At 42.8% G+C, this 24,549-nt stretch overlaps 1 protein-coding gene across 1 annotated transcript in view; it reads left to right on the top strand.

Annotated features, from left to right (window-relative positions):
* The window catches only part of LOC141103692 (sodium/glucose cotransporter 4-like), a 119,791-nt gene extending 99,993 nt beyond the window's left edge, over nucleotides 1-19,798 (top strand). The window contains exons 13-16 of the mRNA XM_073593581.1: nucleotides 1,046-1,261; nucleotides 3,762-3,885; nucleotides 12,002-12,079; nucleotides 17,470-19,798. Of these exons, the coding sequence (XP_073449682.1) occupies nucleotides 1,046-1,261; nucleotides 3,762-3,885; nucleotides 12,002-12,079; nucleotides 17,470-17,678 (627 nt within the window). The 3' untranslated portion in view covers nucleotides 17,679-19,798. The remainder of the gene's footprint in view (nucleotides 1-1,045; nucleotides 1,262-3,761; nucleotides 3,886-12,001; nucleotides 12,080-17,469) is intronic.
* Nucleotides 19,799-24,549: the final 4,751 nt, after the last annotated feature.

Here is a 24,549-nt window from a genome sequence, read left to right as displayed (position 1 = left end):
AAGGGGGGCTCACTCCTATTGTATCCTATATACTGTGTCTATTACCCCTTTGTTCCAGCAATAAAAGCCAGAGTGTATGACTTTAGATATATATGTATATATGGCGATTTGAATTTTACAGACAGTTGGCTCAATAAAGAAGGATGTATTAATGTGGATGAGTGAGAAATTGTACCGCTAATCAAGTTGTATTTTACTTTTGTATAATAATTTTGTGTGTATACAAGTGAACTGTTATTTACAGTATATTATGTCTTTTGCCAAAGATTATTGATAACTTGATTTGGAATTAATAAACAATTTAATGATTAATATAAACTAGGTATTTATTCAGTGACATGCCTCATATAAAGTCCCATTCTATCCTTCATTTTTGTCTAAACATATATTGGGGATGGAGGTTTGCCACTGTTATAATTGTGTTGCGTCAGGTCCCATTATTACATTAGCATATTAACACTAACCCAGCCAGCTAGGACAGAAATAAACTTAACCTGCTTACACTCAGATGACTTTTACTGCCCTGCAGTGTCCTGCACAACAAACCTGCCGATTTAGTGAGTTTGCGCTGCATGTTGGGCTAGAGTAACGTCACAACTCCTTATGTTTTAACTTGGTCTGAGCCAGTATGTCAGAAAGTACTGAAGCCAATGTATCAGCATTAGAATCAAGCAACCAGCATTTTCAGAAGGATAGGTCAGCAATAGTACAGGTTTTCTTTAACCCTTTGCAGCCTGCCTCACAGATATTCACTATTACGGTAATCACTAGCCGTAAAAGCCTCCCCTATGATGTCCTTTCTCCTCTAAATGGAGAACCATTTTCTACTCACTATATGGGAGGATGCAAGCAAAAACTAGCTATAGATATAGATAGAGAGATGGATATAGAGGTTTATGGATATAGATAGAGAGATCTGAACTTCTAGGCTGGTGTCAGGAACAAGGTCAGTTGGTAAGTATTTGCCTTTTCTACAAAACAGGTCCACTTTGAGTAACTTCACATTCTGTCATTGGTTACTTTCTTCATTCTTTTGTCTCTGCAGGGAGCCTTCTGGGGTCTGATCCTTGGGCTGGTAGTGGGTTTGGTTCGAATGATAATGGATTTTGTATATCGAGCCCCAAACTGCGGAGAGAAGGACACCCGTCCGGCTTTGCTGAAGGATGTTCACTATTTGTATTTTGCAATCTTTCTTTTTGGGTTTACAGCAATTGTCTGCATTGTGATTAGCCTGTTTACCCCAGCTATACCCGATGAGAAGGTAAGACTGTATTCTACTTCGTTGCATCAAATAGGGGAATATAAGTTTTCGGAAACAGATGGTTTGGTTGTTTTTGAGTTGAATTGCCCACTGTCTTGTTATATTGATCAGTGACACTGGTAAGATCTTTTGCATCTGTCAGCAGACTTGCCTGCTTTCTGAAGTCTTTAAGAAGGAGTCTGTCTCTATGATGGGTTTTTATTTTTACTCCTAACAATTCAAAAAGCATGTATGCTGGGCTAGTGATGGAGAAAATATGTTTAATTTTTAATACTGCTTTTTTGTGTTACTGTCTTTAATGCTTTCCCCTCTTGCACAACATCCGTGGCGGCTGGTGCTTTAATGTTTGAGGGGTCGGGAAGGTGGCGTTCAGAGGCTTCCTTACCTTAGGAGGCAGATGACAAGGATCCCTGGGGTAGGGCTGATGCTCCTCGCTCTAGCTACTCCTCGCTTCGGAGCTGTTGCTTCTTCTTCCGGACAAATAATAAATGGGTCCTAAGACCCGATTGGCCAGGAGTCCTAAGACTCCTTGGCCATTCGGGGTCTCAGGACCTGCTTTCAGATTGCCCAGGAGGAGAATCGGAAAGATCATAGTGAATATTAAGTAATTTGTGTTATCTGGTCACTGTAGCAAGTGGTGCTTGCGTTTTAAGGCTCTAAGCATTCAGGGATGTATGCTCAGAACACATATGTCTCTGAACGCATGGGTCGCTAAACATGAGTACCACTGGCCTTCAATCACATCCAGCCACAGTGCATTGCAGTTTGTCATAAACTTTGACAGGCTGCAGGCAGCGGAGCTGGACGCTGCACCTATGCCTCCTGGGCACCCAAAACTGCTGGGATTGCATGCACAGGGGCTAAATGCTCAGTGCATGTGGCCTTGTCATAAACTCAGTGTCAGCTTTTGTATGTCAATGAAAGGGGAAGTTAGTGGAGGAATGGAGAGTGATGAAAGAGAATATCAGTTTGGAGCAATAGCAATCAGTATAGGTTTTTTAAAACACCTGATAACTTTCACTCTTAATCGTTCACTCTTCCAGCAGCCAGCCCCTTCTTCATGCACCTACAAACATGAGATAGTCACTTGATCTGGTGTTGTCATCTTTAAAACAGGTACCTGGAAGGAAAGCAAAAAGATGGCTACCAAGAGTTTAATGTAGCCGCAAACCCATACTCTTGGTCATTATTTAACAGCCATATTTCATAAAGGCAAAACCAAGATAAGGTTGCCACCAGTCTGGGATTCACACAAATAGTCCGGGTATTGAATCATGTGTCCAGGTTTCAGACCCCCTGGAACCCAGACATATATTTTTTAGACCCATAGGCTTGCGTACGAGGGGATGGGGTGGGGGGGCTGGTGTGCCTGGGCACATCCTAATCTCCCAGTGTGGCGCAGATTCCCCCTGCTGCCCTGTGCACACATATGCTTTGACTGGACTGTAGCTCAGCAAGTAGTCGAGTATCACAACTGCCGAGTGCATAGGCGTGTGTATGGGTACTGTGCCTGGGCACACCCTAACCAGGTTTGCCAACCGTCCGGTGGAATGGCTGCAGTGTCTGCGATACTGTCTCTCGCCCTGCCCAGAGGTGCTCTGCAGACTCTGATGTAAGGGGGGCTTTGGGAACCCTGATTTAAGGGGGAATGCTAGTGGTAATGCTCTGATGTAAGTGGGAGCTTTGGTGAGCAGAAACCGTATATCAGAGTTCCCCTTTACACCAGAGTCAACAGTGTTCCCCCTGTGACAAGTTGGGGAATTTGTAGCTCATTGGTAGTGCCAAACAGTAAGTTTACTCCATGCCAGAAGTACGTTTTCTGCCCACTTTTATTTAAAACAAAGCAAAAAGTTCCCACGCAGGTGGTTCTAACCATCAATGCAACAAAACTTGGAATTCAGCTTCATGGCTCTTTGCAGCTTCACTGCTCATGCCTCCTGCCTTGTCCTCCTGTCTTGGTCTCCTGCCTTGTTCCTCCAGACCATCAAACACACAGTCCCAGTGCTCGTGCACAAAGCTCTATAACTTGGTCAGCTTGACTATTTCTCCTGCAGCTCCCAGCTGCTACATCTTCACATGCTTGGGCCTTTGTCTGTCCTGACCTGGACAGTACAATGCGATGTACACCTCACAGCCCCCTTCACAGACTGAACCCCTCGGGAGAGTGGGGCCACTCACCTCTAACTCTGTCCCCAACATGAAACCCAGCGCACAGCTGCACCATTAGTATGCCTGTTTCCTAGAAAATCTGGCACAGACCGCCATTTTAACCAGTGGTACAGGCTCGACCTGCCACACCCCTTAAAAGATTTATTTTGCGGAGCGCCGCCAAAGTGTTGGAGTTTAGCTTGAAGAAAAGGTGACCACACTAGACCAAGGACTGGTTGAACAATAAAAAGGACTAATTTTAGGAAGGTAAAAGTCCTTGGAACTGCTTCATGTTTTCCTTTCTTGTGTTACACTTGTTAGTCATCAGTGTATTTTCCTTTGATTTGCTTAGATTGGTCGTTTCACTTGGTGGACACGAAACAGACTAGCGAAAAATACCAACCTGGAGGAAAATGAAAAGACATCAGATAATGTTGAAATACCTTCCAACATCCTGCTAATTGAGAATGACCCAGGTAATTTATGTTCATCTATTCTGCAGATATACGGGCAGTCCCCGGGTTACAAACAAGATCGGGTCTATAGGTATGTTCTTAAATTGAATCTGTTTGTAAGTTGGAACAGGTACATTTTTTAACTGTAGCTGCAGCCAAAAAAACTATTTTGAAGCTTTTTGGATAGCATAGGGAAGGGTTATCATCACTCCTGTAACATTTGTTTTGCTGTCTGTGTCCCTGTTCAGAAGATTTCACCTCACTTTCTGTCCCAATGACAATTGGATTTTGAAAATTTTGGGTTGTTGTGGAAACAAGCCTTGGTAATAAAGTTTCAGTTGAGGTACTTTTTCCCCATAACAACTCTTACAGGCAGGGGTGGACTGATAGCTCATGGGGCCCCCAGGCAATAGGAGATTATGGGGCCCCCAGGCAATCAGAGATTATGGGGCCACACAGTATACACACACACAGTATACAATCACACAGTATACACACACACAGTATACAATCACACAGTATACACACACACAGTATACAATCACACAGTATACACAGACAGATGTAAAAAAAAACACAGATTTATACATACTGTCCCTGGTTTTACTGAGGCTGGCAACCCTGATGGGGCCCCCTAGTGGCCCAGGGCCCTCGGGCACTGCCCGAGTCGCTCAATGGTCAGTCCGCCCCTGCTTACAGGAGTGAAGTTCCCTTCCTAGGAATAGATTTCCTCTCACTTCCTGTTGTCTCCCTCTGTTTGTAATTAGGAGTCGTTTGTAAGTCGGATGTTTGTAACTAGGGGACCGCCTGTACTGACTTTGTGCAGGAGCATTCACCAGCCAGTCTCATGAAAATTATATCTCCAATGACATTCCTTTCTTTTATAATTGGAATAATTTGGCTCTAAAGGTTTCAAATGAGATATATATAGATCTATATAGATCTATATAGATCTATATATATAATATATACATACATTTTTTTTTTAATATGTAAACTCAATTTTTTATGTTTAGGGTAGAATGTGAAAAAGTTAAAACCTCTGTCAGATTTGATTTGCTACAGAAGGTATGAAGTGTTGAGCACTAGATCTTGTTTCAAATGTCTGTTTAGGACCCAGTCTTGGAGGAAACAAGGAGCACACTTCTCCACGTCTGATCTACTTGAACAGGACACGATGGATAGATATAAAATATTCCAAATAAACTAAGCACTGCTCACCAACTAACAAAAATAGCCCAATAGAGCTACCTCAAATACTTTGGAACTACTTGATAAATAAATACCCAGCTAAACACAAGGGAATATTCCTGTTTTATACATTCTCTACCCCCCTGTATATGCAAACTAAAATACCCAACATGGCAAAATGGGAACAAGAATTAAAAAAATAATTCTCCTTACATCAGTGGCATTTAGCTATAAAACACAATGGCAGATCCTGGGAAAAGGCACAAAAGATACTGCATAGATGGTACCTCACACCTCTACGCCTAAATAAAATGTACCCAAATATCTCAATACTATGCTGGCGTGATTGTCATTCTACTGGTAGCCTACTACACATACTTTGGAGCTGTAATGTAATATGTTCTTTCTGGACGGATGTCTCGTCCCTTATCCAAGTAACTACAGGAATCAAATATACCTTAACTCTCGCGTTCACTCTCTTAAGCCTTGGTATTGAACACTCCCCCCCGCTGACAAGGAAAGTAGTTATCAATATCTTATTACACTAGCAAAGGAATGGTGCCCCAAAGCACCTCCAAAAATTAAAGAGGTAATATCTAGATTGAATTCACAATATACCATGGAAACAATTCTTGCTTATTAAGAAAGAAGAGCCCCAACGTTCCATAAACACTGGGAAATCTGAAGGACATCTTAGAATGCCTCCTCACATTTATGATTTATGGTGTATAATTAGTTTCTCCTGTGAATACTGACTGGCATAAGAACTACCAACCATGTAGTGGTAAGACCTAATATTAGCTGTGGTCATCTCCTGTGACCCATAAATAACAATAGGAGTAGCTGATCACAGCATAATCGGCATATGTGTACTACTTTGTTTCAGAAGAGAAGTTTACTGATCGTTTATTGGTTGATATTATTACACTTAAAGTGGGGTTCCACCCACAAAAAAAAAACTACATGAAAAATCCTAAAAAAAAATACAAAAAAAATTTGGATTTTTTTTTTTTTTTTTACTCACCTCTAAATGCCTGTTGCTAGGGGGTCCCTCGTAGTCTGCCTCCTTCAGTGCCTGGGCTGGTGACATCACTTCCGTCTCGGCACAGGAAGGGCTCAGCTCTGCTCCCTCCCTCCTGTCAATCATCTGGGACCCATTACAGGTCCCAGGTGACTGAGCGGCCAATCACGGCGCACGGCGCTCGGCGCCACTTGCGCATGCGCAGTGGGTGCCAGGCTGTGAAGCCACAGCCTGGCGCCCACAGTTGCAATGCAGGCGCCGCCAAATGGAGGGGGAGACGAGCGGGGCTTCGATCCCCCGCATCGCTGGACCCAGGGACAGGTAAGTGTCCAAGTGTCCTGACTTTTAATTTTTTTTTTTTTTTTTTTTTTTTTTTTAGTGGCCCTTTTCTTTAAGAACTTGCTACACGTCTTATATCCAGAGACCCTCAATAAGGTCCAAGGCAGGCTACTTCCTAAAAGTCTAATAGACCTGCTCACAGTGTACCCAGTTGGGGGGACAGGCCATACCTCCTGTTGAGGTCATATTCTGTATCTTTTTAAGAAGCCCGAGCAAATGTAGTAATGTTTCTAGAGTAAAATAAATATATGTGCATGCGCTAAAGGCTATAAATACGTGAACAAAGAATATAATAAATCTATACAATATTGAAAATTACAAACAGTGTCTAACGCCTGTGAAGAAAGTGACTAAAATCCACAATTGAATATATGAATAAATGGTAACAAGCAACATGCAAAAAAAAAAAAAAGTGAGAAAGAAAAGAAAAAAATCCTTTAAATAATTAACAAAAATATATAAGTGCTACTTGATAAATAAAGTGTCCGAAACCAATTCATACAAATGAATATATCTCAGTCCAAACCATTCACAAGAGTATATAAATCAAAGTGCACAATAGTGTCCAAACAAATAGCAGGCATTCCTCATGCTTGTATTTATGAAAAAGTGCTAAATATTCCTCATGCTCTTCTTAAGAGATGTGCACGTTATGGCATGCTGCAGTGCTCTCCAGTGACCCCCAATGGATAATGCGCTCACCTTAGAGCATGTGACACAGTGGCTAAACAGTGTCAAAACACGCATTAGAGCCACTCCAGGGCTCATACAGGGTCTGCTGGTGATGATAATGCTTGGGTGCGTCAGTGCACTATCCTATCCAAAGTATGCAATACAGATGAATCCTGTGGTGTGCGGTGCGGTGTACAATCCTCTGCCTGTCTGTGTGTAGAAAGCTCCGTCCTGCCCCTCCCTTACGCGTCTTCGGCACAGGGTATACGTGCCTTCATCTGGGGGATCTAATAGGACGGGCGCTCCATGTGTAATTTATACTGTCACAGCGGCCATTTTGCCTGGGACCGCTGACATCCTAGTGTTTGGCTCCAACAGCGGCCATTTTGCCTGGGATCGCTGACATCCTAGTGTTAGGCTCCAGCTATGTAAAAACAACAGCAAATTACGCTGTATGCCGGCCTTGATATTTAGGAAAAAGCAGGAAATGAAAAGCTATAGTAAGCGGTGTTAACCCTATCTGCATAAGTATAATCCTAATGTTTCTAGAGTAAGTTCGCTTTTTGGTACCCACTTTGTATGTTTCTTATGCTGTAAGACCTGCTTTCTATTTTTCATGTACATTGTGGAATTTAATAAAAATCTATGGTTAAAAAAAAAAAAAAAAAATGTCTGTTTAGGTTAGGACAAATGAGTTTCCCTTTAGGAAGCACTCCAAAAGACAACCAAAGATTGGCACGTATCATGCAGACTAAAGTTATGGAAAGAGTAAGACACATTTGTAAAGTCCAGAAGTTGATCTAAGTTACATTTACCAGAAATACAATGCAGTTCAGGGGTCACGAAGGTCCCCCCTTCAGAAAATTTCTAATCCCCTGAATGGCCTTTTTTTGCTATACCACACTGCATTACTTTAACTGGCAATTGTGCGGTCTTGCAACGCTGTATATAAATTACATTTATGTCAATTTTTTGGTACAAATAGAGCTTTCTTTGGGGGGTATTTGATCACCACTGCGTTTTTTTATTTTTGCGCTATAAACCAAAAAAAAACAATTGTGGAAAAAAAAAAAAAAAAAGCAATATTTTTTTACTTTCTGCTATCTAAATCCAATCCTATCCAATCCAAACCTATCCAATAAAAAATGTCAAATCAAACCTCTTCATAAATAAATTTAGGCCAATATGTATTCTACATATTTTTGGTAATAAAAATGCCAATAAGCCTACATTGCTTGGGCTGCGCCTACACCTGAGTTATAGCATCTACAAACTATGGCATATATACTGGAATTTTTAGTTGTTTTTTTTTTATACCAGTAATGGCGGCGATCAGTGACTTATAGCGGGACTAAGATATTGCGGTGGACAATCTGACACTTTGTGGGAGCCAGTGACACTAATGGTGATCAGGGCTAAAAATATGTCACTGTACTAATTAAGACTGGCTGGGAAGGGGTTAAACCTCTATGGCGATCAAAGGGTTAAATGTGTGTCTAACCAGTGTTTGTGTACACAGTGTGCTGCTTTTACTAAGGGATGTGCTGGATTTTATTCCCTTCTTCGCAGGGAAACAAAATCCAGCACATCTCCGCTGACAGGACAGAGCTCTGCATTATTTACACCTGCAGAGCTTTGTCCAGCCTGCCTCCTCGGCGATCAGTGGATCCCGGCGGACATCCATTACCTGTCACCCACAGATCAGCTTCTGCTGTAATTGATCACAGCAGAAGCGGCGTGCGTGTCCCCCAACCCCAAAGTGCAGAATCGCGTGTGTGTATGAGTGTAGAGTGTATATGTGTGTGTGTATATGTATGTATGTGTATGTATATATGTGTGTGTGTGTGTATATGTGTATATATATATATATATATATATATATATAATTATAGAATGGCCGCCCTGTAGCACTAAATCTGATATAGGGCAGTCGGCAAGTGGTTATCTCTTAAAAGCACAGTGTGCGGCACAGTGGCGCAGTGGGTAGCACTCTCACCTAGCAGTAAGAAGGGTCGCTGGTTCAAATCCCGACCACGACACTACCTGCCTGGAGTTTGCATGTTCTCCCTGTGTCTGCGTGGGTTTCCTCCAGGTACTCCGGTTTCCTCCCACACTCCAAAGACATGCTGGTAGGTTAACTGGATCCTGTCTAAATCAGCCCTAGTATAGGTATGAATGTGAGTTAGGGACCTTAGATTGTAAGCTCCTTGAGGGTATAGGGACTGATGTGAATGTATAATATATATATGTAAAGCACTGCATAAATTGACGGCGCTATATAAGTACCTGAAATAAATAAAATAATAAAATCAACTTCTGGACTTCTCAAATGTGTTTTACCTGCTTGGGAGATTCACCCTTGTTATTGGTCCTGGGGACCATTGTCTGTGGTATAGGAAATCCAATTTTTTTTGATTTCACAGGAAAAAAAAAACAAATAAACTACAATAAAGAGCTGCGTGTTGTAAAGTGCAAAAAAACCTATAACGTGGAAAGAAACAAAGGAACAATGCTCTTATATCATAAATTACATATCACCATAGTGAATAAACAAATAGATCTTAATTTAAAGAGGAACTGCAGTCTGCTCACATAATTTGTAATAAAAACATATTTGCCATTCTGAAGCTTCCCTCCAACCACTTTGCATAATATTTTATATACACTGTGATTCTGTACTTGCCAAATATGCTGCAGAAATTGCCCTCCACTGAGTCTGGCTGCAACATTTTTAACTGTGGGCAGCTGAAGCTGCTGCCTGTTCACTTCTTAGATTTACACAGACACACCTCCAGCTCTGCAGCTCTCATTGGCCCTCTTATGACTCGCCCCCCTCCCTTCCTGGTAAATTCTCATGAGAGAGAGAGGGAGCGCTGTGCATGATGTCATAAGCCTAGGCTTTTTTCTAGACAAACAAGAAGTGGGCTATATAAGGTATTTACTGGCAGAATAAAAAAAAGTTTTATTATCCAAAGTTAAAACAAGGGCAGAAGATTTAATAGATGGAAAGATTGAAAAAATTACTGAAGTTCCGCTTTCAATTATAAAAGATACATAAAAATTGTGAAGTCCATGTATAGATCCCACATGTGAATAACGTCTTCAGTGAGTATAGGAAAGGTTCCTCTCCACCAACATGCAGACACTATGCACTCACCAGACTTAATTGACCCCTATTACAGGGAGTCAAATTACAATATAGAGCGGGAGAGGAAAGAGCACTCTCATGGTGCAGTATTTCAGATCATTTATTTTAAAAAAGAAGATATGTATTGCACGTACATCAATGGTGAAAGGGATCAGCATGTATTGTATAGGTCAGCTGAAATGCATGTGGAACGCAAACTGGTGCTTCCTATACAATAAATAATCTGAAATGCTGTACCATAAGAGTGTTGTTTCCTCTCCCTCTCTATATGCCAGCACTAGAGCTTTTTATAATAAATAAATATATTATATATAGATAGATGGATAGATAGGATGACCGCAGTGGTTTGAATGCATTCCTGTGACTTCATGTATGACATCTTGGATTTTCCCATATGTGCAATTTGACTCCCTGTAATAGGAGTCAATTAGGTCTGGTGAGTGCATAGTGTCTGCATGTTGGTGGAAAGGAACCTTTTCCTATACACTTTGAGGAAGTTATTCACGTGTGGGATCTATACATGGACTTCACAATTTTTATGTATCTTTTATAATTTAAAGCGGAACTTCAGTAATTTTTTTTTTCAATCTTTCCATCTATTTAATCTTCTACCTTCTTTTATAGTTTAAATGAAGATGTATTTATTCACTATGATGATATGTCATGTATGATATAAGTGTGTGGTTCCTTTGTTTCTTTTCATGTTTGTTATTTTTAACTTTAAAAAAAGAAAAAAAACAAGACTTTACAATCAGTTTAAGTGCAACAGGGGTCAGCTACAGGCATTCAAATTATTTATATGTTCTTTACAAAGAGTAAATGAGCTTTAAAAAACAGAAATGACCTCTTTAGCTGAAGGCATCGTGGAGCCATTCATCCACAAAATTTACAACAGGAGCCTTTAGCTTTCAGCAGCTCAGCTTTCCAGAAGTGGCTCAGCAGGGCTCCAGCCTACTAATCTCTAATGCAGGGGTCAGCAACCTTTTTCCACTTAAGGGCCGGATTTACCTGCTAATAAATGAAGATGATAAAATTAATAGTACAGGTTTACCTCACTTTAAGTTGCTTCACTAATACAAAGCCAGTTCACCCTGAGGGAGAATGTGGCTGGGGATTCGGATTTGCTGTAGTGTCCTCTGTCTCCTGCACCCCACAAACACACGCTGTGTAGGTAGAACTCTCCTACCTTACACAGGTGTACAGCAACCAGAGCAGCAGAGATCAGCATCACAGGGCTGGATGGGGGCGGGAACTGCTGAAGTTAACTTTTCACATTAACAGGCTGGTGATTGGTTGCTAGGAACTCCCAGCAACCAATCATCTGCTGTTTAAAGAAAAAGTTAACTCCAGCAGTCCCCCCCATCCAGCCCTGTGATAACAACCGCTCCCTACTGTCCAATGAAGAGGACAGCGCCGAAAAAAGTCCACTGCCTGGGTGCCCGTGAATTAATCACAGGCACTGGCGGGCCGTATATTCAGAGGTGGTGGGCCAGGTGTGGGCCGCAGGTTGCTGACCCCTTCTCCAATGTAGACACAGAACAGACATTCTAGGAAGGGGGAGCAAGGTGAGCTGAACTGCTGACACAAAACTTGACTGACTCTGCTGTGAACTCTGAGGATAATTTGTCATTTGCTCCACAATATATGCAGCTACAGAGGTCAGTGAGGGCTTGTTGTAAAGCTCATTTACATATATGTATATATTTTGGTCACAGGTTCATTACAAGTGTACAAATTTAAACATCAATTTCTGTTTACTCTTCCAGCACGGGGATCAGTTGTACCACAAGTTGACATTATAAGCAAACGTTCATCCATCAAAGAGCAGAAATCTGCTAGCAATGGTGAGTAAGAAGAGTATTATTCCTAAGAAAGCTGTTCATCTTAAAAAGACATTAAAGATATAGTTAGGTGATTAGTCTAAAACAAATATTCACAATAAGGGTTTCTCCAGAAGGGTCTAGGGGTTCCTTGAGCTGTGGTTGATTAGCCACCAGCCTGATGGTGCCTTCATATATCTAGGTCGAACGCCACTTTATAGAGCCAACAGCGGAACTCCAATGATCTTTTTAACTGTCAGTGGTGGTCAGAATTCCACCCTTAAAATGAATGGAGGGGCGAATATTAAAATGTCCATTCATAAATCATGTTTCATTCATGAAGGCTATAGTACAATTTCTATTACGGGTGCACCGATACTGGTATCAGTGCTGATACCGAGTATTTTCAGGAGTATTCCTGAAAATGTTCCCGATACCCAAAACCAATACTTTGTGTTGCGATTTACGTCCATAAAAAATGACTACTTTTGTCGTGAAGGCACCCATTACAATCAAATAAGGGGTGTAGCTATGGGAGCCAAATATGCCCCAAGCGTGGCCAATATATTGATGAGCCAATGGGAAGAGACCAATATGTTTGGCACTGATATACCAGAAATATCACTGTACAAAAGATATATAGATGATATTATAATATTAGGGGATGACACAGAGGAAAGTCGAGTTTTTTCTATCAAACATTAATAACAATAGCTATGGATTGAAATTTACTGGTAGTTGGAATGTATATGAGCAGAGTTTCTTAGAGTTAGTTTTGATGAAGGGCGAATATTCTATAATCACAAACTTTCTTCAAGGAAACGGATAGGAACAGTTACATACCTACAACGAGTTGCCATCACCCCAAATGGGAGGGATCCCGAAAGGACAGTTGATGCATGTGCGACGCAACTGTGACAGCTTGGGATATTACTTAACCCAGTCCGACTTAGTCGTGAAGAAGTTCAAGGAAAAAGGGTACCATGAGCAAAATTTAGTGCCATAGCTGAAACCGGTAATGGAAATGGATAGAGCAACACTTCTGATGGATAAACCAAAAAAAGAGTAGAATAAGTGAACAGATACCTTTTCTAACTATAATTTTAATAGCGATTATAAGGCGTTAGAATGTATAGTGCAGAAACATTGGGCAATATTACTTAGGGACAAGACTCTAGTTGGCTTAATCCCCAAGCGTCCACAATTTATCTACCGTAGAGCACCAAACATAAGAAATAAATTAGTCCCTAACATTTATGATCCCCCTAAAAATATGGTCACTTTTCTAGACCAAACCAGTTTCTTCTATTGTCGGAGGTGCAAAGCATGTAAAACCACGAGAGAAAATATTAGAAAAATAGATAAATTTGAATCCTTCTGTACCGGTAGAGAATTCAGTATCAAGAAGTTTAGTACATGCAAATCCACACATGTCACATATGTAATAGCATGTCCCTGTGGGTTACAGTATATTGGGTGGACCACTAGGTTCTTGAGCACAAGAATAAACGAGCACCTTAATATTAAAAAGGGATTCCCCAAGCACAGCCTTTCAAATCATTTCAGAATGTATCATAACAGGGATCCAAGTCTGGCAACTTTTTTTGGAATAGATAGAATAGAACCCCATTGAAGAGGAGGGAATATGACCCAGAGGATTTCAAAGAATGAAACTGAGTGGATTTTTAGAATGAATACACTTAACCCAACGGGTATTAATGACGATATAGACTTGAATTGCTTCTTATCGAATAATTAGTGATTTTCATGCTTTATTCTATTGTAAAAGATGTCCTTTTCCAATCTAAACTTCTTGTTTAATGAGATTAATTGTTAGGAGCAATGCCTTTTGGCCGCCACATGATGGCGACATTTGTGAGATAACACTTGAGATTGTTCATAATTTTTTCTACCACTGCGTGTCACATGTGACGCTATTTAAATTTAAATTTCCAATTTTTTTTTGTGATCATTTTCAATATTAGGTAATATAACCTTTTATTTACATAAACATGTATACTCATCATTACATAATTTAAATTTAATTCAATACCAATTGGAAGGATTGGATACTTTCGAGGGCGACGGTATAAAACCATGGAGGTGATGTATCCGCTCATGTGACCAATGATGTCAGATGCACTGACGAAACACGTAGGGAATGGTCGAGCGTGATACGTCACTTCCGCCTATAGTGGAATGCAGGTGAAGCGCAAAACGGCATCCCCGCATCCATTTGTATGCTTTTAACATTTGTCTTATGCTGGATGGCGTTTGGAGACACTTTTTTTTATCAAATAGACCCCTTTTTATGATATACTTCACCATGGGAGATTGTTCCTTGGTTTCATGTCTGACCTAGATGCGTCTGGCTATTTTGGAATATTTTGACTGGAGCCACCACCGGACCAGTCGAGACGGATCTCCAGATATATTTCAATCTTCCAAAAGATTTTATGATCTCCGTAATAGCCTACTCATCAGATGGAGATGATCCCTGAGTGCTGGTGGAGGATTCCTACAGTCACCTAATTATTGGATTAATCACCTTCTTACTGGAAAATATTTGATGAGCTTTTTTGGACTTTCATTATTTTGGTCATTTGGACACTATTGATTTGTGACTTTTACCAAATTGATGACATTATGTATGTATTTGATCACAGTTATTATGCACATTTATGATTGATTGTTTGATTCATTTTTCATTGGAGTGAATCTGGTGGTTATACAGTTTTATTTGCACTGCATTTCATCACATACACACTTTCACTTTAGTGATTCTGAGCCTAAGCTCACACAGGAGGGGTGCAGGAAACCATACTGCATGACGGCTTCCGCTGGCTCCTGATCTGACTGGGGACACCTGTGGCTTGGGCTCCTCTTGCCTCTCCCATGGCTTTGTTCCCCACATCTCCAGTGGTTTGAGCCATCCATTGGATCCCCTCCCCGTTCCACCTGGTCTCGCTGCACCATATTACTGGGCTAGATGGCTTCTGATTGGTCAGTGCCGTCTATGTGACGGTGCTGACCAATTAGAATCCATGCAGTCCGTGCTGTCAGCACTGCAAGGAGAGGAGAGAAAGCCGCATGGTTTTCAAATCCCCGGACCAGTAAAGCGGCTTTACGACGTCTGACAGCAGGGATCGTGGCAATCTGTTACAGTGGGACCGGGGTGGGATGGGGAGAGGGTCCAGTGGATGGCTCGAACCACTGGAGGCTGGGGGGAGAGAGCTGCTGTAGGTCATGCAATGAGGTTTCCCGCACTGCTCCAAAATCACTGACCAGCCTGGGTTCACACAGGAGCGGTGCAGGAAACCACATGTAATACGAACAGGAGAAGCCCCAAATTCCTTTTCAAATCGCATGAAATTCTTTGTGGTGTGATTTGCGTCTATATAAAATGGATGGGCGCAAAATACTGTATTGGTACGCCTATTCGCCAAGTAAACAAAAGTGTATTAGTGCATACCTATTTTCTATAAATGGGGAGGGCAGGCAAAGTCATCAGTCTGGATGAACTCAGGGCTGGTGCTAGACTACTAGGCAAGACCAGCTACATGCACCGCCCAAAAAAACAAACTTACACATTCCCCCCCCCTTTCTGCACATAATGCCCCCCCTCTTTAACCCTACACTCTGTCCCTCACACACTGCCCCCCTTTAATCCTACACCACCCTTGCTTTATACACTGCCCCCCTTTAACCCCACAACCCCCTTTTCTGTATACACCCCCTTTAATCCTACACCATGCTTCCTGTATACCTACACCCCCTTCCTGCACAAACTGCCCCCTCATTGAACTGACCTAAGCTGCCCCGATATACACAGCAAGTAGCGCATGGTCAGGGTACCAGGTCTGTTAGTCCCCGCTCAGTCCCACCACCCAGGTCAGTGGTTCCACCTGACAACAGAGTTCGTCCACCTGCTCCCGCAGCCTCTGGTTCTCACACTGCAAGTCGGTGATGGGAGAGGGGCCCCGCGCGTCCTCCAGCTGCCTCTCCTCCCTGCTCCTGAACGCCTTCATCTCAACTTGCAGCCCATGCACGGACATTTCCTCTCCTCCGGTGCACTCCTGCAGACCAGCCACACCAACATCTCCACCCCAAGCTCCATGCTGGCTGACGATGACAGGCAGAAATCGGGGCTTTGGCTGACTTTCAGCTGCAACGATCCCCATCATTCAGTGAATGACCTTGTCCGGTGCCAGAATCTCAGCTCACTTCCGCTGTGTGCAGGTGTATCGGTGTGGGCAGGGGAGGGATGGCAGCTCTAGAAGTGACAGCCACTGGGGATTAAGGAGGTGACAGGAGAGGAATGTGGCACTGGCTGCGCCCTAGCTGACAGTGTGCCCTAGGCGGCTAGTTCGCCTAGTGGTAGCACCAGCCCTGGATGAACACATATGACCGATCCTTTGGCTTGTATTAACCCCTGTAACATTGCAAGATTATTTTTGAAGGGTTGGAAGGGGGGGGGGGGGGTGTAGGAGTAAGTAAGTAGCAGTGAGAAGAGGGGATGCAGTTGTCCGCTCCAACTCCAAGATCCAAAGCTTAGCACAATTCTGAGTTCATCTCTGCAGATTAGAAAAGTCAGATCACTGCTCTCTAGCAGATCTGTGTTAATTTGCGGATTGTATAGATTTAAAGGCAAGTTTTGTTTGTTTTTTTTTAGTTATTTTATCTATTTATATAACCTGTAATATTTTACCTGCTCTGCGCAGTGGTTTTGTATAGAGCAGCCCTGATCCTACTCTTATCGGGTCATATGCCAGTGCTCCTGGCTCCATTCTCCTGCTAAGTGCCCCCAGCAAACAGTTTGCTGTGGTGGCACCCAAACATGCGTGCTCCCGAGCTGCTGCTCTGTGTGTCCATTCAGACACTGAGCCATTGCTTTGCCCCACCCCATCTCTCTTCTCATTCTCTCAATGGCTGTGATTGACAACAGTGGGAGCCAATGTCGCTCGCTGCTGTCTCCGCCAATGAGAGGATGGAGAGTCGAGACTCTTGTGCACATTGCTAGATCGCGATGGGGCTCAGGTAAGTATCTGGGGGGGGGGGGGGGGTGCTGCACAGGTTTCTACCTTCATACATAGAATGCATGCTGGTAAAAAAAAAAAAAATATTGAGCCTTTAGAACCAATTTAAATACAAATCCTTTGACAGTTAAAAAAGCTCACTTGCGTGCATTTCTGCATTTTGGTTATATATTTGGCTGTTTGCAGTTCAGCTTTAACCATTTATAGACCTATGAAAATCACCTACCTTAGATCTGACCTGACAATGTCTTCCAATCGCTCAAGGTCCAGCTCCCCCCAATAATAAGCCATTAGGTGCTAGTGGACCCCTGGTGCTCCTCGGGGGAGGGATTTTCCCCATATTGTGTTCTTGTAATAATAGCCACATTCTCATTGCAGCTGCTTCGTTCCCCTGGTGGAAGAAGGTTGGTTTCTGGTTCTGTGGATTGTCTATGCAGCCTGAAGTCAAGCTATCTAAAGAGGAAGAGGAGAAATTACAGAGGAAGCTGACCAGTATTGATGAAGTGCCATTATGGAGAAATGTGTGCAATGTTAACGCTGTCATCCTCCTCGCCATCAATGTTTTCCTATGGGCATATTTTGCCTAAAATAACTGTCGCCAGTGACAAAGTTAAAGGAATGGTCCATATCCACTGTGTGTAGTTCTGGAAGGATACACTTTTCCAGCTAGAAAAGGAAGTGACATGCGCAATGTATGAACTCAATACAATATGACAAATGGCAATGAACTTATACTATAAGGTATAAGCAGTGATTGAATGTTTTAACTAGAGTGAAGGCAATTGTTCCTGGGATTATAAGGTTTGAAGACTCAGCCATGACTACTACTGTTGTTTACCAGCTGCACAGTAGCGAAAAGCAATTTCTTTTCCTTCATACCCCTTATGTTCTTTTATATACTATCTGAGTCTCTCGTACAGCAGTTTAACACTTTTTAATCTAAAGCGGTACCAAACCCAAATTGTAACATTCATTGCAGCTTACCAACCAAGATGTGGTATATGCATTTGTTGTCTTTGCTTAGGCTTTAAACCCCCCCCCCTTTTACCTGTTGATCTGGCTAGTAACACACCTCCTGTATAAGCCTACTTTCACACTGGGACGCCCGGCCGTTAGCACTAAAGCGCCTGAAAACTGCCTTAGTGTGACCCCGCTCTGGATGAAAGGCCACAGGGGCACCTTTTGACGGCAGCATTGTCAGTTTGGGGGAGAAAGTGTTAGACATACTAGCAGATTTAGGCCGGCCATACATTATACCAGTTTCTTGTACAATTTTCCAAAACCATATAATATAAAGGCAAATCGAAACACTTTCACTATGCAGTCAGGCAGGCACTTGCACTACATAGTTGAAGGTAAATCTAAAAGTAATTGAATAAGAAAATGGTAAAATGTATGGCCAACTTTAGATGCACAACAAATTGAAGCCAAAATCCAGCTCGCATACTGCCGTTGCACTTGCAGCAACAGTTTTTCCTTCCAGGATAAAGGTGCTACATTAATAAATAAAAGCTAACCGCTATAGGTTCCCTTGTTAGAGTGCCGCAGGACAGCTTGTTCTGTTGAAGAACAACAGACTTACTTGCCGAGTCACCAGGTGAAATGCTGGAAATAGGCGGCGATTTGACTTGTCAAATCGGCCCGATGTGAATGTGGGCTCAATTTGTATTGATATTGGTGATAGTTAAAAACGTAATCCAGTGGTCTCCAAACTGTGGCCAGCCGGCTGGAGTCAGGCTGTTGCATGTGTTTATCTGGCCCCTGGGACTGCTACGAGGTACTAATCTCCCACTGCCACCATTCCTTTTCACTGCCGCCAACAGTGGGGCAGCAGTATTCCTCCTTCTGCCACCAACAGTGGAGTACTATTCATTCGGTCACTGTTCCTCCGACTGATACCAATGATGGGGCGGTATTCCTCCTATTAATACCAATGATGGGATATTATTCCTCTTTTTAATACTAATAATGGGCCACTATTGCTCCTACTAATACCAATGATGGGATATTATTCCTCCTACTAATACTAATGATGGGCCACTATTCCTCCTACTAACACTAAGGATGGGGCACTATTTCTCCTACTTATACCAATGATAAGGTATTAGTCCTCCTACTACTACCAATGATGGGGCACTATACTTCGTCCTACTGACTACAGGCACTGTGTAATTTCTTTTTACTTGCAATGAATACCAATCTCAAGGCATTAACTACTCCCACTGATCATGGCCCAGTTTGTACTCCCATTGACCGCAGTCCAGCCCTCCTTAACTCTGAAGGACCAAAAACTGCCCTTCTTTTAGAAAGTTTGAAGGCCCCTGTGCTAACATAACATAATTTTTTAATAATTCAGAGGTCCATTCCCATACTCCCCATCATGTGGCTCCCATATAACTGAAGGGTGTGGATAATCCCAGTTATAATCACTGATCTAGCAATTTACATATAAGGGTTGAAAAAATGTGAAGCATTGAATTAGCAGTTGGCAGCCATTGAGACACTGGGAGTGTTTTGCATTAGGCATGGGAGGACCTCAACTTGAAAATGTTACATCTGGTTAAATTGCACCCCACCTCCCCCCGTATCATATACAATGTGCAGACACCAAAGAGGAAGTATATATGTTTACAGGGTGGGTTTACTATCAGCTCAACTGTAATATAATCAGGTTATCCTTATTTATCCATTTCATGTTTATAAAGAAGACATCTGTAAAGAAAGTGGTAATCATCAATAAACAGGACTTTTTCACCTTGCAGTTTTAGTGTGGTTGTTTGCAACATCCCCCTCCCTGCACTGCCGCACTTGCCATTTTTTTGGGGGAGAGGGGAGCTGGTTTTGACAGGTACCCGCTTCCACTTCCGGTCAGATCACTGCAGCGATCTGAGCAGAAGTTTGGCCCCTCCCCCCCCCCCCTGCAACCTTCTAGGACACATCACAGGTCAGAGGTAACTGTGGGACCATTCACAAAATGCAGCATGGCTCGCAATTTTGCAGTAGGAAAGCGGCTGTGAAGCCAGAACACTGCACTGCCAGTTTACCTTACTTAAAATGCCAGCGCCTGAACCTGAAGCCAATTGAAGAATCGGTTTGGGTGAGCACATGCCTGGAGCCCTGGACAGGTACGTTTCTTTATATTAAAATTGTTTAAGTAAAAACTGCACAATGTGCAAAAAACAGAAAAATTTGAAAAAAGCAGCAAACACAAAAAAAGACGATATCCTCTCTAAGGCTTCATTCCCACGAGGAGGATCCGCTGCCACGGAGTCCGCCAGCTCAGCGGGAGATCTCTCCGTTGATCTCCGCTGAGCCGGCAGATGACAGGTGCCTCTCTGCTCACTGAGCGGGGAGGGGCTTGTCAAGCGCCGCTGGTTGCTATGGAGAGATCGGATGAAAATGGACAGCATGTCCATTTTCATCAGATCTCACCCGATCCGATCCACCAGGGACGGATGCGAACGTAGGGCCATCCATCTAATTTTTAGCGGATCAGACCGGGTCGGATGTCAGCAGACATGCCACCGTGACAAGTGTCAGGCTGACAAATTGCCCGACAAGTCGCCCCTGTGTGAATCGGCACTGAACGTCCCATTAACCATGTGTTGACACGTAATGAATCAAATCATCCTTTATTTCACAGAGTGCCACCACCAGAAACCTTTAGCAAAAAGTGATGAAGGAGGACACGCTTACCCATTTCCCATGACCACCTTAGTTACTCGACAGTCGTAAAGCGTTTATATACTCTCTCTGGAAGATATGAGCCTCCACACAGCCTCTGTATCGCTCCTGACCACAGACACTCACAACAGCCCAACTCTCAATGTGATAAGTCATGAAAGTAAAAAGGCCTCTCTGTAGTGTAAAACCATATAAAATGCTTTAATCGATAAACAAACCACACTTACATCGATATGCAAAACATGCACAATAATCAGCAACAAACTGGCATGGACATCCACGTCCTGGTACACGATGACATCAGTAAAGGCTCTGCCCAATATGTTTCATCAGCAATAGACATCTTCTGGGGCAACTGGCCCCTTACCACATTTTTGCATATACACTGGGTAAAATAAGTATTGAACACATCACCATTTTTCTAGGTACATATATATTTCTAAAGGTGCTATTAGCATGAAATTTTCACCATCAGTGACAACCCATGCAATCTATACATACAAAGAAACCAAAACGAATACGTTCAGAAATTGAGTTATGTGTAAAAAAAAAAAAAATGGAATGACACAGGGAAAAAGTATTGAACGCATGCAGAATGGGAGATGCAAAAAGGCATGGAAAGCCAAGACACCACCTGAAATTTATCAGTAATTCGAAATCCTGCCCCTTGTCAGTGCTAATAAATATCAGCTGGTTCAGTCTCAATTTATGGCCTATAAAAAGGTGTCTCATTACCAAGGTGCCACACAAGAAACATCTCATGCTGGGTAAAAGCAAAGAGCTCACTCAAGACCTTCAACCTTATTGTTGCAAAACATACTGATGGCAATAGTTACAGAAAGATTTCTAAACTTCTGAATGTTCCAGTGCGCACTGTTGTGGCCATAATCTGGAAGTGGAAAGAACATCATTTTATCATAAACCAGCCACAACCAGGTGCTCTTTGAAAGATTTCTGACAGACAAGTGAAAAGAATTATCAGAAGCATTGTCCAAGAGCCAAGGAGCACTTGTGGAGAGCTTCAGAATTAGCAGGTACAATTGTTTCAAAGAAAACAATAAGTAATGCACTCAACCACCATGGCCTGGATACACACTCAGCACACAAGACTCCATTCCTGAAGAAAAAGCATGTTGAAGCTTGTTTAAAGTTTGCTATGCAAAACTTTGGACAAGCCTGTGAAATACTGGGAGAATACAGTCAGATTAGACCAAAATTTAATTCTTTGGATGCCATGATACACACCATGTTTGGAGATCAAATTGCACTGCACATCACCCCAAAAACACCCCATACCAACAGTGAAGTTTGGAGGTGGGAACATCATGGTGTGGGGCTATTTTTCAGCATACGGTACTGGCAAACTTCATGTCATTGAAGGAAGGATGAATGGAAAAATGTACTAAGACATTCTTCATAAAAAATCTGCTGCAATCTATCAGGATGATGAAGAGGAAATGAGGGTGGACATTTCAGCAAGACAATGATCACAAACACAAAGCCAAGGAAATTCTGAATTGGTTTCAAAGAAAGAAAATAAAGCTGCTAGAATGGCCCAGCCAATCACCTGACTTGAATACAAGAGAAAATCTATGGAAAGAACTAAAGATCAGAGTTCATAGAAGAGGCCCACTGAACCTTCAAGAATTAAAGACTGTGTGGAAGAATGGGCCAAAATCACACCTGAGCAATGCATGCGACTAGTTTCTCCATACAGGAGGCGTCATGAAGCTGTCATTACCAACAAAGAATTTTGTATGAAGTATTAAATACATTTCAGTTAGTGTGTCATTCCATTTTATTATACATAACTTAACCACTTCGCCGCACGCCGATATACATCCTTACTTTGACGGGGGATATCGTTGTTATGGCAGCAGCTAGCTGCCATAACCCCGGTATCCTCTTGTTCGGCCGGCGGTCCGCTTCAGGATAAAAGTGGTCTCTGATTCGGATTCGCCGCAAGATAACTTTTATCGGCGGCGGGAGAGGGCCCCCCCTCCGGCCACGCTCCTGTCTCCTCCACCACTTGCTGGAGCTGCCGACAGCGGCAGAGGCGATTGGATGTTCCTCCCTCCTTGGCATGGAGATGAGTGAGGGGAAGATGGCCCCACCCGTCTCCATGACATTGCAGGGCGGAAGCGACGTCAAAACGTCACTTCTGTCCATAGCTCTTAGAGAGTTATTTTTTTTAATTACCGTATTTATCGGCGTATAACACGCACCCCAAGTTAAGGAGGGAATTTTAAGGAAAAAAACTTTTAGGAGTAAAGTTTAAGGAAGAAAAACTTACATTAAAATGCCCATCAATGCAGCGTTATCGGTGTCCATCTGCAGCCTTGTCAGTGTCAGTGCAGCCTTGCCCCAGTGTCCATTGCAGCCTTGTCAGTGCAGCCTTGTCAGTGCAGCTTTGCCCCAGTGCAGAATTGTCAGTGCAGCCTTGCCCCAGTGTCCATTGCAGCCTTGTCAGTGCAGCTTTGCCCCAGTGCAGCCATGTCAGTGCAGCCATGTCAGTGCAGCCTTGTCAGTGCAGCCTTGTCAGTGCAGCCATGTCAGTGCAGCCTTGTCAGTGCAGCCATGTCAGTGCAGCCATGTCAGTGCAGCCTTGTCAGTGCAGCTTTTCTCCAGTGCAGCCTTGCCCCAGTGCAGCTTTGCCCCCATGCAGCTTTGCCCCCATGCAGCCTTGCCCCCCACGTGCAGCCTTGCCCCCGTGCAGCTTTGTGGGATCGCCGCGATCCCTGCCGTCATACACAGCCCTGTGTAAATTTAAATATGGCGCCGAGACTGCAGGGACTTGGCGGAGCGCTGATACACATAGCCGAGAGTCCTCGGGTTTTCTCGGCGCCGCTTACAGTTCCGCCCAGTCCCGCCCTATGGGCGGGACTGTAAGCGGCTCCGAGAGAACCCGAGGACTCTCGGCTATGTGTAGCTCCGCTCCGCCGAGTCCCTGCAGTCTCGGCGCCGTATTTGAATTTCCACACGGCTGTGTATGTCGGCGGCGATCGCGGCAATTGCCGCGATCGCTCCGATCACACACAATTGGGGGGGGATCGACCTATAACACGCACCCACGATTATCCCATGATTTTCAGGGGAAAAAAGTGCGTGTTATATGCCGATAAATACGGTACTTTTTTAAATGACAAATTTATTTTTTTTTTTTATTATTTTAGTGTAAATATGAAATCTGAGGTCTTTTTGAACCCAGATCTCATATTTAAGAGGTCCTGGCATGCTTTTTTTCTATTACAAGAGATGTTTACATTCCTTGTAATAGGAATAAAAGTGACACAATTTAAAAAAAAAAAAACTGTTTAAAAATAAAAGATAAAATAAGAAAAAAGAGAAAAAATTTTAAACGCGCGCCTGTCCCGCCGAGCTCGCATGCAGAAGCGAACACATGAGTGAGTAGCGCCCGCATATGAAAACTGTGTTCAAACCACACATGTGAGGTACTGTATCGCCGCGATCGGTAGAGTGAGAGCAATAATTTTAGCCCTAGACCTCCTCTGTAACTCAAAACATACAACCTGTAGAATTTCTTTAACTTTACTGTTGGCTTATTTTTTAATTAAAAAAGTGTATTTTTTCCAAAAAAAAAGTGCGCTTGTAAGACCGCTGCGCAGATACGGTGTGACAAAGTATTGCAACGACCGCCATTTTATTCTCTAGGGTGTTAGAACCCCCAAACATTATACATTTTTTTTCTAAGTAATTTTCTAGCAAACAAAACTGTTTTTAAAACTGCTTGTAAACAACACATCTAAAAAAGAG

This window comes from Aquarana catesbeiana, linkage group LG07 (assembly GCF_042186555.1).
Source record: "Aquarana catesbeiana isolate 2022-GZ linkage group LG07, ASM4218655v1, whole genome shotgun sequence".
Classification (NCBI taxonomy): domain Eukaryota; kingdom Metazoa; phylum Chordata; class Amphibia; order Anura; family Ranidae; genus Aquarana; species Aquarana catesbeiana.
The sequence above is the reverse complement of the archived record's forward strand: the minus strand, read 5'-3'. Positions and strand labels throughout refer to the sequence as shown.